This window comes from Malania oleifera, chromosome 8 (assembly GCF_029873635.1).
Source record: "Malania oleifera isolate guangnan ecotype guangnan chromosome 8, ASM2987363v1, whole genome shotgun sequence".
NCBI lineage: Eukaryota > Viridiplantae > Streptophyta > Magnoliopsida > Santalales > Ximeniaceae > Malania > Malania oleifera.
The window spans coordinates 22,682,059-22,695,954 of record NC_080424.1 but is presented as its reverse complement, the minus strand read 5'-3'; the positions used below and the strand labels follow the sequence as shown (position 1 = coordinate 22,695,954).

At 35.9% G+C, this 13,896-nt stretch overlaps 1 protein-coding gene across 1 annotated transcript; it reads left to right on the top strand.

Annotated features, from left to right (window-relative positions):
• The first annotated feature begins 363 nt into the window (after positions 1-363).
• On the top strand, positions 364-13,206 carry LOC131162021 (uncharacterized). Its single transcript, XM_058118117.1, has 3 exons — positions 364-707; positions 10,211-10,771; positions 12,732-13,206. Exons 1-3 carry the CDS (start codon positions 486-488, stop codon positions 12,957-12,959), a joined length of 1,011 nt encoding a protein of 336 aa, XP_057974100.1. The 5' UTR covers positions 364-485; the 3' UTR covers positions 12,960-13,206.
• The last annotated feature ends 690 nt before the right edge of the window (positions 13,207-13,896 follow it).

Below are 13,896 nucleotides of genomic sequence, written 5' to 3'. Positions count from 1 at the left end.
ATTTAAATTTAATATTTTCATAATTTAAATTAATATATTTGTGTCATTTCGTAGCTTATATTTTTCAAAAATTTTCATGTCCCTATATTTATATGGTGTCATAGTAAGATTATTTTGATGTTTGAATTTTATAATTTTAAATGAATTACTAATTTTAATTAATTACTTTGAATTCACACTTTTGTCACTAAATTATAGTAAAATATGATTAGTTAATATTTTTAAATATCTAAATTTATTAAAAATTATTACATCATGTGCAATGCAAGTGACGTAATTATAGTGATATTAAAAAATATAACTTCAAAAAATTTAGAAAATTATTACTAACCATAAAATTTGTTAATTTTAACTATTTAGAACAGAGTGAGCGAGAGAGAGAGAGAGCGAGCGAGAGAGAGAGAGGCTATTATTTATGAGGACTAAGGTCGAGCAATGCCGACGTTCTCTGGTTTCACTTACATTCCATTTCATTTCGTTCATCAATGGCTACTTGCCTCCCTAGCCACTCTTTCTTCACCCCTCGCCTCTCCGCTCCTCCCCAAAGATCCTCCAAAACCCTAGTTCTAAAAACCCCAGCCCTCCAACCCCTCCACCATTTCCCTCTCTGCAGGCCCCTTACTGAGTTCCCTCTCTTGAACTTCTCTCCAGTGGCCAACAGGCGTTGCTTCAATGTTCCCCTTGCAGCCGAAGAGCCTTCACCTTTTGTAAGCTTATTCTTGCCGTTGCTTTCCGGAAATATTTCTGGGATTTATATAATTGTCAGTGTGGTTGCTGAGGAAAAAGAAGGAAAATGGAAGAAAACCAGTCTGGATTAGGCTTCTCATCAATTAAGACTTAAGACAAGTCTTCACCCAAATGAGCCTAATCTAGCTACTTGTCTTAGCTGAATCCTTCACTGCTTTGCTCTCTATCAGCCAAGATTGGAAGTTCAATTTTCATTTCGTTTTTCTTCTAGTTTTCTCAGCAACCAAAAGGAGGTTTTAATCGCTTTAGTTAATAATTTATTTTCTTTATATATATATCACCTGCCCACAGAACAATGCAACATCTCATGTATTACGTTGAAGCTGTCAGCTGCAAGTTCCACAAAGCAGGCCCAAATCAGAGAGAGAGAGAGAGACTCTCTGTGTATGTTTGTGTGCAATCCTGATTACACGGGCCTATCTGTGTATGTTTGTTTGGGTTTGATTACACTGGTTTGGTTCTGCTTTGTGTTACTTCCGGCCGATAGCTTTAATGCATGAGATGCGGCATTGTTCTATGTGTCCAATTGCTTTGCCAAGCAAATAAAAAGTTGAGAACGCATAGCAAGAATAAAGCATCCATAGATTTACTAGACACCGACTTACCAGTTCTCAATAGAGTTGGGTTTCATCAAAACGTTGACATTTTTAGTATTTAAATGATGAATTATAACCATTGCAATTCTAGGATGATTAAGCTTCCGCAGTAGCCAGTTAGCTGTAGTGGGTTAGATGTTACTTAAATGGTCACTGCTGCACAACAGCCAAGAGAGAATTTGGGGAAGAAAGAGGAGTGAAGGAGGAAGAAAAGAGGAGGAGGAAGGAATTCATCAAAAACTAACACTTGCATGGCTTTCACACCCTATTCATAAGAAAACCCCTAAATTACATATAATTACACATAAACCCTTTAAAACACAAAATTAAAAAAAGAAATAAATCCCTAAAGCACACTGCACACATCTATTACAAACAAACCCCCAAATACCCATAAGCCTAATTAACTACCCCTAAATTTATTTGGCTGAAATCCAATAATTTCTAAATCCAATTCTCCTTAATCAACGCCAAATGGGGGTCCAATTGCCCTGCATCTTGTTCTACATCAAATCTTCCCTAGTTGGAAAAAAAAATTTCCTTGAATGTTGAAATGTTGGATGATCAAAGTAAGAAGCAGTGAACTTGGACTCTTCAAAAGTTGGTTCTTGAGTGATGCAAGAAACCTTACTCCTTTGGTAGCACCAAGAAAGAAGAGAGTTGAAATGAGAATTGACATCAATGAACGCTTCAGAAATGACAAAGTCAACAATAGGAATGTTTTGAAGACTTTGGATGTCTTCAAATCCATGCATTTCCTTGCTTAAAATGTCTTCAAGTTAAGCAACTTTGATGTGATCATTTGTCTTGGCTGGTTGGTAGAGGAGGCTTTAAAATAATTTTCTTACCATTACAGTGAAGGATGTGTTGTTATGTCCTTGAATCACACCTAAATCATCCAACCAAGGAGAACCAAGGAGTACATGGCTAATATTCATGGGTATGATGTCACACCAAACATCATCAACATAGATACTCATTTGGATAGGGATTGAACCTCTTTCACAAATGTGTGAAAGGTAGTGTTATCAACCCAAGATTCTCATAAGGCTCTGGGGGCTCTCTAGATGGAGTTGCATATGAGTGACACCATTTCTAGACACCACATTCATAGAGCATCTTCCATAATGATAATATCTCTTCGTAATTAAGTACATTCTTATAAGCAAGTAGACAACTTACCAATACAGTGGCTGTGGCTGGACACAAATATTTTATGATTTTGGAAGTTACAAAACTGGAGAAAAAATTCGTGCTCTGGGATTGCTGGTGCTTGAGTTACCAGCTCCGACTTTCCAGTAATGACCTTCGGAGCAACAGTAGATTGAGGGTTAGATGTTTGGCCAGCACATGGGGGTTCTTTGGTGATTGAACAGCGGTGAAATTTTAGGGGATGAATTTTTTGGTGGTGTTTGTCTTCAGTGGTGGTGATGGTGTCATGAAAATCTCCCAACAAAGCGGTGTTCAATATGATTGGCACAGCTGCAATTTAGGCTGAAAGTTGCAGGTTTTTTTTTTTTCACACTTAAATTTCAGGGCAGAGTGGGGAATTGAAAATGGAAGAATGGTGTGATTGTGGTTGGCCTCTGATACCAAATGATGCAGAACAAAATCAAGGAATTACAGCTACACATAGAAGTACTAAACATAAACCCCTAAAGAAATACATAGAAGTACTAAAGGACCCCTAGCGACACATCTATTATAAACGAACCTCCCCCCCCCCCCCCCCTCCGCCCAAAAAAAAACACATAAGACTAATTAATTATTCTTAAATCTATTGGGCTGAATTCCATTAATTCCTTAATCCTATTCTCCTTAATCAACCTCCAATGAGGGTCTATCCATTGCCCTGCATCTTGGTCTACATCAATCACTCTAGAGCTGGGTCAACAAGTTTGCAGAATTTGCCCAAGTCTGTGACAGCGATGTTATGAAATGCTGATTTGAAATCGTTGTTGCTTCAAAAATGTAATTTGTTTGTGAAAGTTTTGATATAACCGTAAGTTTGAAGCTTAGCATATGTGATTATATGTGTAACTGGATTTGGAATTACTGCAAAAACTATTCGCTACTAGAATACTAGTGATCTAACAGTATAGCTGGTTGATATTTACCCTTGCTGCTTTCCCTAGTTTCAGCAAACTCGTGATCCTCAATTTTCTTGTTAACTTCAAACTGTTCTACCATTCCAGTTAGTATGGAAAATATTTTCATATTTGCAAGTGGATGACACATTTTCCCACTTGCAGTTTTTGATTACAATGACAATAAAAACCAGGCTTAAGTTCCACTGGGTAGGGTCGTCTACATGAATCCTTTTTTTCTGCCATTTCACCTGATCGAGAGCATTTTCCTCCTCTATCTTAAGAGCTATTAAATCCTTCCTCACTACGTCATTGCAGATTATTTTAGATCTACCCCTACCCCTTTTAATCCCAAAAACAACAACTAATTCATTCCTCCTCACAAGTGTGTTACTAGGCTGCATTTCAAATGCCCAAACCATCTAGACCGCCCCTTACTTGTCTTGTCTTCACCGATACTATGCCTAGTTTATTACTTACATGTTCGCTTCTTAATTTATCGTTTAATTTATACCACTCATCCACCTTAATGTTCATGTTTCAACAACTTTTATCTTTTGTACATGTTTTTTCTCAGTTGCTCAACATTCTGATCCATAAAACATGACTGGCCTCATAGTTGTCTTATAGAACTTTCTTTTTAATTTTAGGAGTTTTCTACTATCACGCAACATGCCCGCACACTCCTCCATTTTACCCAACGGTCCCAACCTGCTTTTACTCTATGTATTATATCATCTTCAATTTCCTCTTTATGCTTGCATAATAGATCCAAAATATCGAAATATACTACTGGTATTAATCTCTTGATTATTAAATTTAATCTTTTCTCCAATACACACCGTTATGTTACTGAAATTGGATTTCATATATTTTGTCTTATTCCTACTTATCCTAAGAACTTTGGACTCTAAAATGGTTTTCCAAAGTTCTAACTTAGATTCCACACCACTCCTATTTACATCAATCATGACAACTGTTATGGATATTTCTAGTGACTTCGTCAATCATTAAAGTGAAAATACAAGGACTCAAAGTAGAACCTTGATGTACACATTGTGATTAGAAATTCTCTAGATTTTCCCCATACAGTTCTAACATTAGTCATGACACTACTGTACATATCCTTAATGACTTTAGTATATCTACTGCATACCCCCTTCTTTTCTAAGACCTGCCAAAGAATTTCTATTGGTACTCTATCATATGCTTTCTCGAGATCAATAAAAACCATATGCAAGTTTCTCTTCTTTTTTTTTTAAACTTTTCCATTGACCTTCTTAAAAGATATATAGCTTCTATTGTTGATCTCCCAAGCATAAAACCAGATTAATTCTTTGAAACCCTCGTTTCTATTCTTATTCTTTGTTCAATTACCCTTTCCCATAGTTTCATCGTATGACTCATAATCTTAATTCCATGATTTTTTTTTTATAATAAAAGATATATTAAGAAAGAGAATGTACAATTAGAGTGACGATACTAACTCCTCAAAAAGAAAAAAATAAAATAAAATAAAAGAAAAAAAAGGAAATAAAAAAATAAACATGAAATAAAAATAAAAAGAAAAGCTGAAAATTATCCAAGAAAGCCCCTCTTTAATTCTTTCCTATCAGTTCACCAAACACTTCAAATTTGCTAATTCCCTTTGACCCTTCTTCGCTTTAGATTTACACCCATCAAGCCTAACTTCATTTCCTCCATGATTAGCCAACATGAGGCCCACGCTATCCATCAAATTCTAAGTTTGAACGTATCCATCTTTTACCTTCAATTCTAGAGGAGGTGGCACATAAGTTAAATCCCCGAGACTGTCAAAAGAAGAGTCAGAAGAAAATCCTTGTCGCTTCCAAATTTGGTCCAAAACTTATTTATATTAACCCTCTCAACAGTTGGCTCCTCCACTATACTTAAATCACCTTAATAATTTTTTGTTTGTTTTATCACAAGAGGAATCGTGATTATCTTCAAAATACTTCCTCCTTTCAGAACCCAATTGCACACTCTTATAATGAGTACAAACCTTTTGACTCTTTAAATTTTCAAAACTGATTTCGTTATCATTTGAATTCGCTTCCAAACCAACAATAAAATCCTAATTTTCAACTCCACAAGAATCAACATTCTTAGAAGAAGATCCTTCAAACTCAATCTTTGAATCCCACTTACCATCATTCTTCTTCAGAAAAGGACATGCATTACTCTCGAGAATTAGTAGAGTTTCTAGCCACCCATATATCTGGATTCTCCTCCTTATCTTTCTTGTTATCAAAGCACCTACTTCTATCCTCTTGACCACCATAGATCTTATTTGAAGACGATCAAAGTGCTGAACCAACTGCATCTTTCTTCTGTTCAAAGGAGATATTAATTCCCGTAGCCTATCAAGTTTTCAGAAAAGGGCCTTCTTTTTAACTAAAGACCTAACTAAGCACTTGAGTCTGCTTGTTTGATTGACCGAACCGCAATTTACCTTGCTAAATATTCTTCTTTTTAAACTAGCCCAAAATAGAATCAAGATTTTGCTCTTGGGCCTTGTTAACCAACAGGCCCACTAGAAATTTTAAAAGGCCATTATTACTCTCAAACATCTAACCTATATCTATATTAATAGTCAAAAACCCAAGCCCAACCCACCCAACCTTCACCATCCCTTTGTCCTTGTAAGAAACCTTAGTAGCCTCTAGTCTAGCCTTCTCTAGAGGAACCTTCTCCTTCCACGACGTTGATTGATTGTGCAAAGTTGTCTACAATGTCTCCTCTTGCATCTTCCCCTCACAACGAACACACATCACCTCTGGCACATCCTAGGGACCATTTGAACTCCATTCTTGAGAATCAAATGAACTTCATCATAAGGAATCGAGCGAGTATCAATCTTTGGAATCGATTTTGAACTCCATTAGTTTCAGATTTTCCTGATACTATCTAACTCTAGGATCATTCTCATTACTTTTGTTACTATCAACTCCATCATTGCTTGAAAGACAAGAACTCACCAAAGTGTTGAACTCTTCCCCAAACCGAGACCATATAATGCCTTTGGATCCTTCAGGGACTATGATAGAATATCTTTTACCTCTCCATCTGTGCCCTAAAAAAAAAAAAGGGGCAGCCCGGTGCGCAAAGCTCCCGCATATGCAGGGTCCATGGAAGGGGCATACCACAATGGGTTTATAGTACGCAACCTTACCTTGCATTTTTGCAAGAGGCTATTCCCACGCCTTGAACCCGTGACCTCCAGGTCACATAGCGGCAACCTTATCGTTGCACCCAAGCTACCCTTCCCTCCATCCGTGCCCTAATTCTATAATTTTCCTGCCTTCGCCTCATGAGTCACCATCCAATAATCAACAAAACCGACTCGAAAGCAACAAAACCCCTACTTAAACTCTGAACAAGAGAATAGAACCCCTATGAGAACCATTTCGCTGCAGCTGATGAAAATCTAACCCATTGATTGCATTGTTGAAACTTCTCTAGAATGAACGAAGCTCCGACCTTCCTTACTTTATCCAATCTCAGATTGAAGGATTTCCCTTCAATCTACACTAAACAATTTCCCATCATCAATACCTAACAACACCAACGTCTCAATCGAGAGAGCAAGAAGAGTGAGTGAGGGTCCTTTGCTCAAAGGAGAGAGCCATCATCTTCATACCATCCCTATATGTGACTCACGTAGGGGCCTTTGCAAGTTCGGAGGGTGTGGCGGAGCAAGGCAGATGATGGTGGTACTCGCAGCAGATGGCATAGCAAGATGATGGAGGCATTGTGATGGTGGTGAGGCTTCGATGGTTGGAGTGATGGTGCAGATCTTGATGGCACCGACAGCTCTCACGCCAATAGTAGTGGTGGCTGCAAGAGGAGATCGATGGTGGTAGTTCCTTACAATGAGAGAGAAAGTGTGAGAGAGAGAGATGCCTGAGAAGCCTCATGGCGGTAGTAAAGAGTCTAGCGGCTAGCAGTGATAACAGCGGCGCATGATGGTATGCGTAGAAGCCCTTAAAATTACATTGAAAGCATCCCAAACAAAGCCTTGGATTAGTTATTACAGTTTTGAATATTGCCTTTGTTTTTGTATAAAGGTATTAATGTGTTTTTCCTCCATTCCACTGGCATTTTCTTAGTTTTTATAATAGTGTTGAATTGATTTGTTAACATATACTTCCTTTGTTCCTTAAATATTTCCAAACTTCAATTGGTATGTTATCTAGTCCTATATATTTCCCACTTTTCATTTTTTTTTAAAAAACTAGCTTAACTTCAAGGACTCTAATTTTGCGAATAAATCTCCTATTTTTAGTCTGCTCTTCCTTTGTCACTTCCAAGCTCAAGCTTTTAGTTTGGTTTTCAATAAACAACTTATTAAAGTATCTCGACCACCTCTCTTTTATGTCTTCTTCTTTGATTAAGACTTTATCATTCTTGTCTTTTATACATTTTATATTACCTAAATCTTTGCATTTTCTTTCCCTAACTTTAGCAAGTCTATAAATGTCTCTTTCTACTCCTTTGGTATTTGGTCTAGTATACAAAGTATCATAGGCTCTATGTTTAGCTTCATTAATAGCCTTTTTGCATTTTTTCTTGTCTCTTTATACTTTTAAAGATTTTCTATATTTCTACGGCTTTGTCATGTTTTATAGCTGTCTTTTTTTCTTTACAACTTTTTGGACATCTTGATCTTACCGCCAACTTTCTTTAGTGCTTGAGTATCTTCCTCAAGATTCACCTAAAATCTCTTTTGCTATCTTTGTGATAGAGTTAGTCATTACATTCTTCATAATTTTTGCATCACCTCATCTCCTATTGTCCTCACTCTTTTTAATCATTTTATCTTTGAATTTACTGTATTTTCTCCTTCAAGCTCCATCACCTTATCCTCTTGCATTGATTTATGTTGCTCTTTCTCTTCCATTTTTACAAGGACTCTATGTTGTGTAGTTAAACTTTATTCTAGGATAACTCTACAATCTTTACATGATAGATGATCCCCCTTGAATGTTCCTTTTTATAAAACACGTATTTAACCAAATTGTAGGACATGGAAAAATCTAGAATTGTATCACTGGCCTTATTTTTATCTCCGTATCCCTAACCTCCATGTATCCTCTTATAAACTATATCGTCCTTTTCAATGTGTCCATTCAAATCAACTCCTATAAATGTCTTTTTAGATGATGGTATCCCTTGTATAATGCTATTTATATCTTCTCAAAATTATCTTTTAAGGTAGCATATGCACTAATGACATTTACGGTCTCTAGGCCTAGAGCTATCTTGATTTTTATGATCCTATCCCCTATTATTTCAACATCTACTGCATTGTCTTTTAGGTCTTTCTCTATAGTGATTCTCACCTTGTTTCATGTTTCTCTTTTCCAATGTATCAAAGTTGAAATCCTTGATTTCTCAATTTCTCTACTTTTCTCCCCTACCCATTTCATCTCTTGAAGGCTAATTGAGTTAGTTTTCCTAAAAATGATTGTATCCACTATCTCCATGCTTTTGCCCATAAGCATCTCTATATTCCAAGTTGCTAATCTAATCCTAGTTTCTTGTGCTAAGTTTTTGGCTCTCTCCCATCTAGATTGATGCAATCTACTCTGCTCTTGTCCATTTCTCCTTGCATCCAGGTGGTATAAGTGAAAAGCCTCACTTGTATGAAACGCCTTAGTGAAGATTTGGTAAGGATTCAATAGTTATAAAGACTTGACAAGTTTTACACTGACTGTCATCTACCTAACACAACCTCACTCCTTTATCTGGGCTTGGGACCGACTGTGTGTACAAAGATAATTGGTGTTACACAAATGAAGTACAAGAATCAACAGTTTCAGGGGTTTTTTTTAAATATGCAAACTTATTTCATAAAGACCCCCAAAAAAAAAAAGGCAAAAACTAAAAACCCACACGACCTACCATAAGCAGTCTAAACTAAAACAAAACTAATCAAAGCTGAAAAAGTCTACTAAAATCCTACCATTCGTCCAGTTCACTATTTTCTAAAGCACACCCTACAACCAGATCTAAAAACCACACAAACATCACAATGAACTTAAAATCTAAAGCATTCAATTTTGGTTTGTGAAACAAAGCAAGACTAAACCAAAAACTCATGCAATAGTTTTTCTAAATTTTTTTTGTATAATCCAAGAGTTGCAAAACGTTTTTTTCTTGAGATCCAAAAACTGAGAAATTAAATGCATATGTTAAGCCTACAAATCGGAAAGCATAAAACTTACTCTACTAACCAAAAATTAAAAACAATTTGAGAAAAAAATGAAAATAAGAATAAATCAGATCAATAGAGGGAAAAGATCTCACCAGTGGCCAAAACAGAAGTTAAAACAAATCAAATCAAGAAATGCTTCAATTGAAAAATCCTAGATAACACTCGCAAGAATCCAATTCAAAATCTGGATCCCAAGCAGAAGAGCCGTTGGGCTGATGTGTGAAACTCATGGTGTCAATTTGTGGTTGCTGATTGCATTGTTATAATTTATTTATTTTAAAGCTATCAGGTGAGGAGGGGAGTTTTTTGGATGTCATAGGCCCATTACCAATGAGGATTTGTGCTCCCTTGTATCCTCAGTTTATTTCTAGTAATTAACTTTTCCTACAGTGGCTTATCTTTGTAATTATGTTCATGTCATTCTCAAAAAATGTTTAAATAACACTTGGCATGAAATTTCCTGAGAAACTAAACAAGTTAAAAATTTATTTTATTTTTCAATTCCTTAATTATTTGACTTTTAACTATATTAATTTCCTTAGACAATTGATGAAGCGGAGCGCAGTCAGAATGGTGCAAAAACATCAGAAAGTGAAACAGAGAAGGAGGGTAGTCAAAATGATGCAAAGACATCAGAAAGCAAAATGCGGCCAGGGCATTTATCCAGTTTGAAAACCCTCACTGAAGCATACAAGGAGGCTATTATAGATGGGGATGAAAAAACTATAGCTGAAATTGAGGCTATGATATATACATTAGAGAATGAGAAGAATGATTTGGCTCAGAAAGTTTCAACTTTGTCATCTGAGATAACATCTGGGAAGGACAAATATCTTCGCCTGCAAGCAGATTTTGATAATTTTAGGAAGAGATCAGAGAAGGAGAGACTTACCACAAGGACTGATGCCAAAGGAGAAGTAATTGAGAGCCTTTTGCTCATGGTGGACAATTTTGAGCGGGCCAAACAACAAATTAAACCAGAAACAGAGAAGGAAAAAAATATTGATACAAGTTATCAGGGTATATACAAGCAGTTTGTGGAGATCATGAAGAGTTTGAACGTGTCTGCTGTAGAAACTGTTGGAAAGCCATTTGATCCATCAGTAAGTGAAATCTTTTGAGACTTGCTTCAATCCTTTTCTTTTTTACTTTTCCCAATATTTCTTAATTCCATTTTTATGCTGCTGTGTTTTGCCTGCAAAGTGCACAAGTTTATAATGCCAAGATACAGGAAATGTGAGAAACCATATAGGTTGGCATTAAAGAGACATATTTGTTCAGGAATCCCCCTCACATGCTTAGAATGAGAACTCAAAAGTGAAATTCTTGTCCTCTGCCATATGCAAAAATTATCTGACACCTTAGCCTTGAATTTATGTCGCAGTAGAGATGAAATGCCAGTAGTTAAAATAAGCCTGTCCAGAAGTCAGGGGCTAAGTACAATGCAGCCAGCGCCTACCTCCCGTGACTTCTCTGACAGTCGTGGGGACCTCTAATATTTCTGAAATAGCATTTAGCACCATGACTTTATTTGTATTATCAGATGCCTCCCCTTATTTGTTGACCACATTAGTCAAAGGCCCTTGTGTGATGTTATCATTTTCCATTTCCATTATTGATAGCACTTAAAAAGAGATTCTAGTTGATTTCTTAGCAAATTTCAGGTAAGCTTGACCTGTTTAGTTTTAGAGAATTGTTCCATTCTCCATCTTTAATTTTTTGAAGAATTATGAAAACATCACCTTTTTTTTTTTTTTTTTTTTTCCAGTTTTCAAACATTTCTACGGAGAACATAGTAAATTTATGTTTTCTAAGTTTCGCATACAAATGTTTGAAAGCTGGAAAACAAGGTGGCATAAGCAATTCTTTAGAAAACTGGAAATGTAAAAAAAAAACTATTTTCCACAACTAAAAACCCTTAGGTAGTCCTTGGAGCATATATTTCGAGGATTGGATTTGGATTTGTGTGAATTTGGAAAAAAGTCGATATAATTTTGTACTATATTTTATCCAAATCCAAATCCAAGCCCTGGAATTCATGCTCCCAAATGCAGGGTTAGTGTTATTCTAGAATTTTTAGGGAAAGAATCTAGAATTGTTAAGAAAGTTGGGGGTGGTAATAGAAGTTGTGAATGTTGTACCAATGAATGCGCTATATTTATTAGAATGATACGTATCACTATTGGCATTGGATTACCATTTCAATTCATGAATTTAAAAATAAAAAATAAATATCAACTTTATTTTTCAAGAAGCAGAATTTGTCACTGTCAATTGGTTTTTGAATGTCATCACCCATTATTTATCAGTACTAGGTGGCATAGATCGGTACTGATGATTTGAACAGTATGAGTAGTTGAGGCCTCAAGTGATTACATTGTATGGCAAAGTTCCAAGGTGGTTTTTTTTTTTTTTGTGCGTCTCTGATAGCAACTTCGGACCTGCCAATGGACTTGCTAGTATAATACTATTAATCAAGTGCCCAAAGTCCATTTGTGCATGCTAATTGTGAAGAGAATGAGACCGGTGCAGAGTTGCTGACCCTTACCATTAGTATTGAGCACTTGATGGTAGCTTCTGTGTGCTTGATGAAAAATTTAGTTAATGAGAGACTGTTGGAGTGTCAACTTTATTAGAGATGAAACACATCACGTTCTGTCCCATTTCCATGGAAAACCTTTTACTGTTTTTTCATTAGGGTTTTTTTCTTACTGTGCCTACATGTTTTCTATCTTATTGTAATTCTTGTTTAGTTTAATTTGCTCAGTTCAATTCATCCGTCTCATGTTCCTCCTTGAAATATTATGTCGCTATGATGTACTGACCAGACCTTAGCACCACCTCATAATCTCATTTAGGTAACATCTCTCTGTGTAGCATATTATACGAGAGGTGTTTAGTAATACAGAAGCTATCCCAACAATGAGCCTACTCTTAGCCAAGCAAAAGGGGGCAAAAAAAAAAAAAAAGGAAAGAAAAGCCACGAGCCTAGTGTAGACTGAAGTGAAAGGAGGGCAAAAAGGTATAGAATTACATCGTCCTTATTTCCATTCTGTTCTGCAGCTGCACGAGGCCATGGCACGCGAGGAGTCCCAGGAGTTCAGGGAGGGAATTGTGATTCAAGAATTCCGCCGCGGTTTTTTCCTTGGAGATCGACTTCTAAGACCAGCAATGGTTAAAGTTTCTGCTGGCCCTGGTCGGAAGAAAACCACTTCAGGCGCTGAGAAATCCGACGGGCAACCTGCCACAGCTGCTGGAGTGGATGAAGATGCTTCTGTGAAACAACCCTAAGGACTAGCTTAGTGACACAAGCCCAATGAGTATTTGTCAAACCACACTGGGGTTCATCCACTGGCTTTAGATCTAATGTATTGGATTTCCCCTTTCCACCCTAGCCAATTGCAACCAACAGTTATGGTATCTTGAGTTCTGAAGTGGTCATTTTGGGTTAATGTCTGGGGACTTGACATTATTTTTGTTTGCATCAACCGTGATGGATTTAATATGCTTAAAAGCCCGTTCAAATTTACATGCCAAACAATTGTCTCTGCTTATTTTGGTGGGGAGGAGTGGTGGTGGCTGTATCTCTATTGATTTTTTTGTGACACGGCTGTAACAAATGTTCATTTTTGTTCTTGTGATATGACTTGAGTACCACAAAAAAAGTACTTGTTAATGAACATCATAATAAGAATAGAAATTATTTAATTACTTTCCATCATTATATTTTTAAAAACTCGCAGAATAATCTTATTGTACAGGAAAATTGAAAAATAAAAAATATATATTTTTTTTAAATGAATTATTTGTTTTTCAAAATTTAAGAAAAATGTTTGGAGATTTTTCTTTTAGATATATTTTCAATTTGCTGTCATTTTTATTAAAATTTATGTGCAAAATGAGTAATTTAATTGACAAAATTAATCATGTTTGTTAGAATATTTTGGAAATAAGTTGTCAAAACATGTTTATTAGTTTGTTTTTTGGTAGAGTAAAATTGAAAATAAAAAATAAAATTAGAAAATCAGTAATATTTATGCATTGTCATAATCTGTTTTTTTTTTTTTTTTTTTACTGAAATAGAAAATGGAAATAATGCCAAAGAGATCCTAGGGCTTATTAATTTACTAGTGGAAAATGATTTTCGTTTTTCATTTTAGTTTTCAAGAAATTACAAAAGTTGGTTAAATTTAATTTTTACAATATTTGTATCAAATAAACAAGTAAT

Bases quoted from the DNA above. Each gene is read 5' to 3' on its own strand.
- LOC131162021 (XM_058118117.1), top strand. From the start codon at position 486: ATGGCTACTTGCCTCCCTAGCCACTCTTTCTTCACCCCTCGCCTCTCC. The intron at 708-10,210 runs GTAAGCTTATTC...TAATTTCCTTAG, and splicing joins CCGAAGAGCCTTCACCTTTT to ACAATTGATGAAGCGGAGCG. The intron at 10,772-12,731 runs GTAAGTGAAATC...TCTGTTCTGCAG, and splicing joins GAAAGCCATTTGATCCATCA to CTGCACGAGGCCATGGCACG.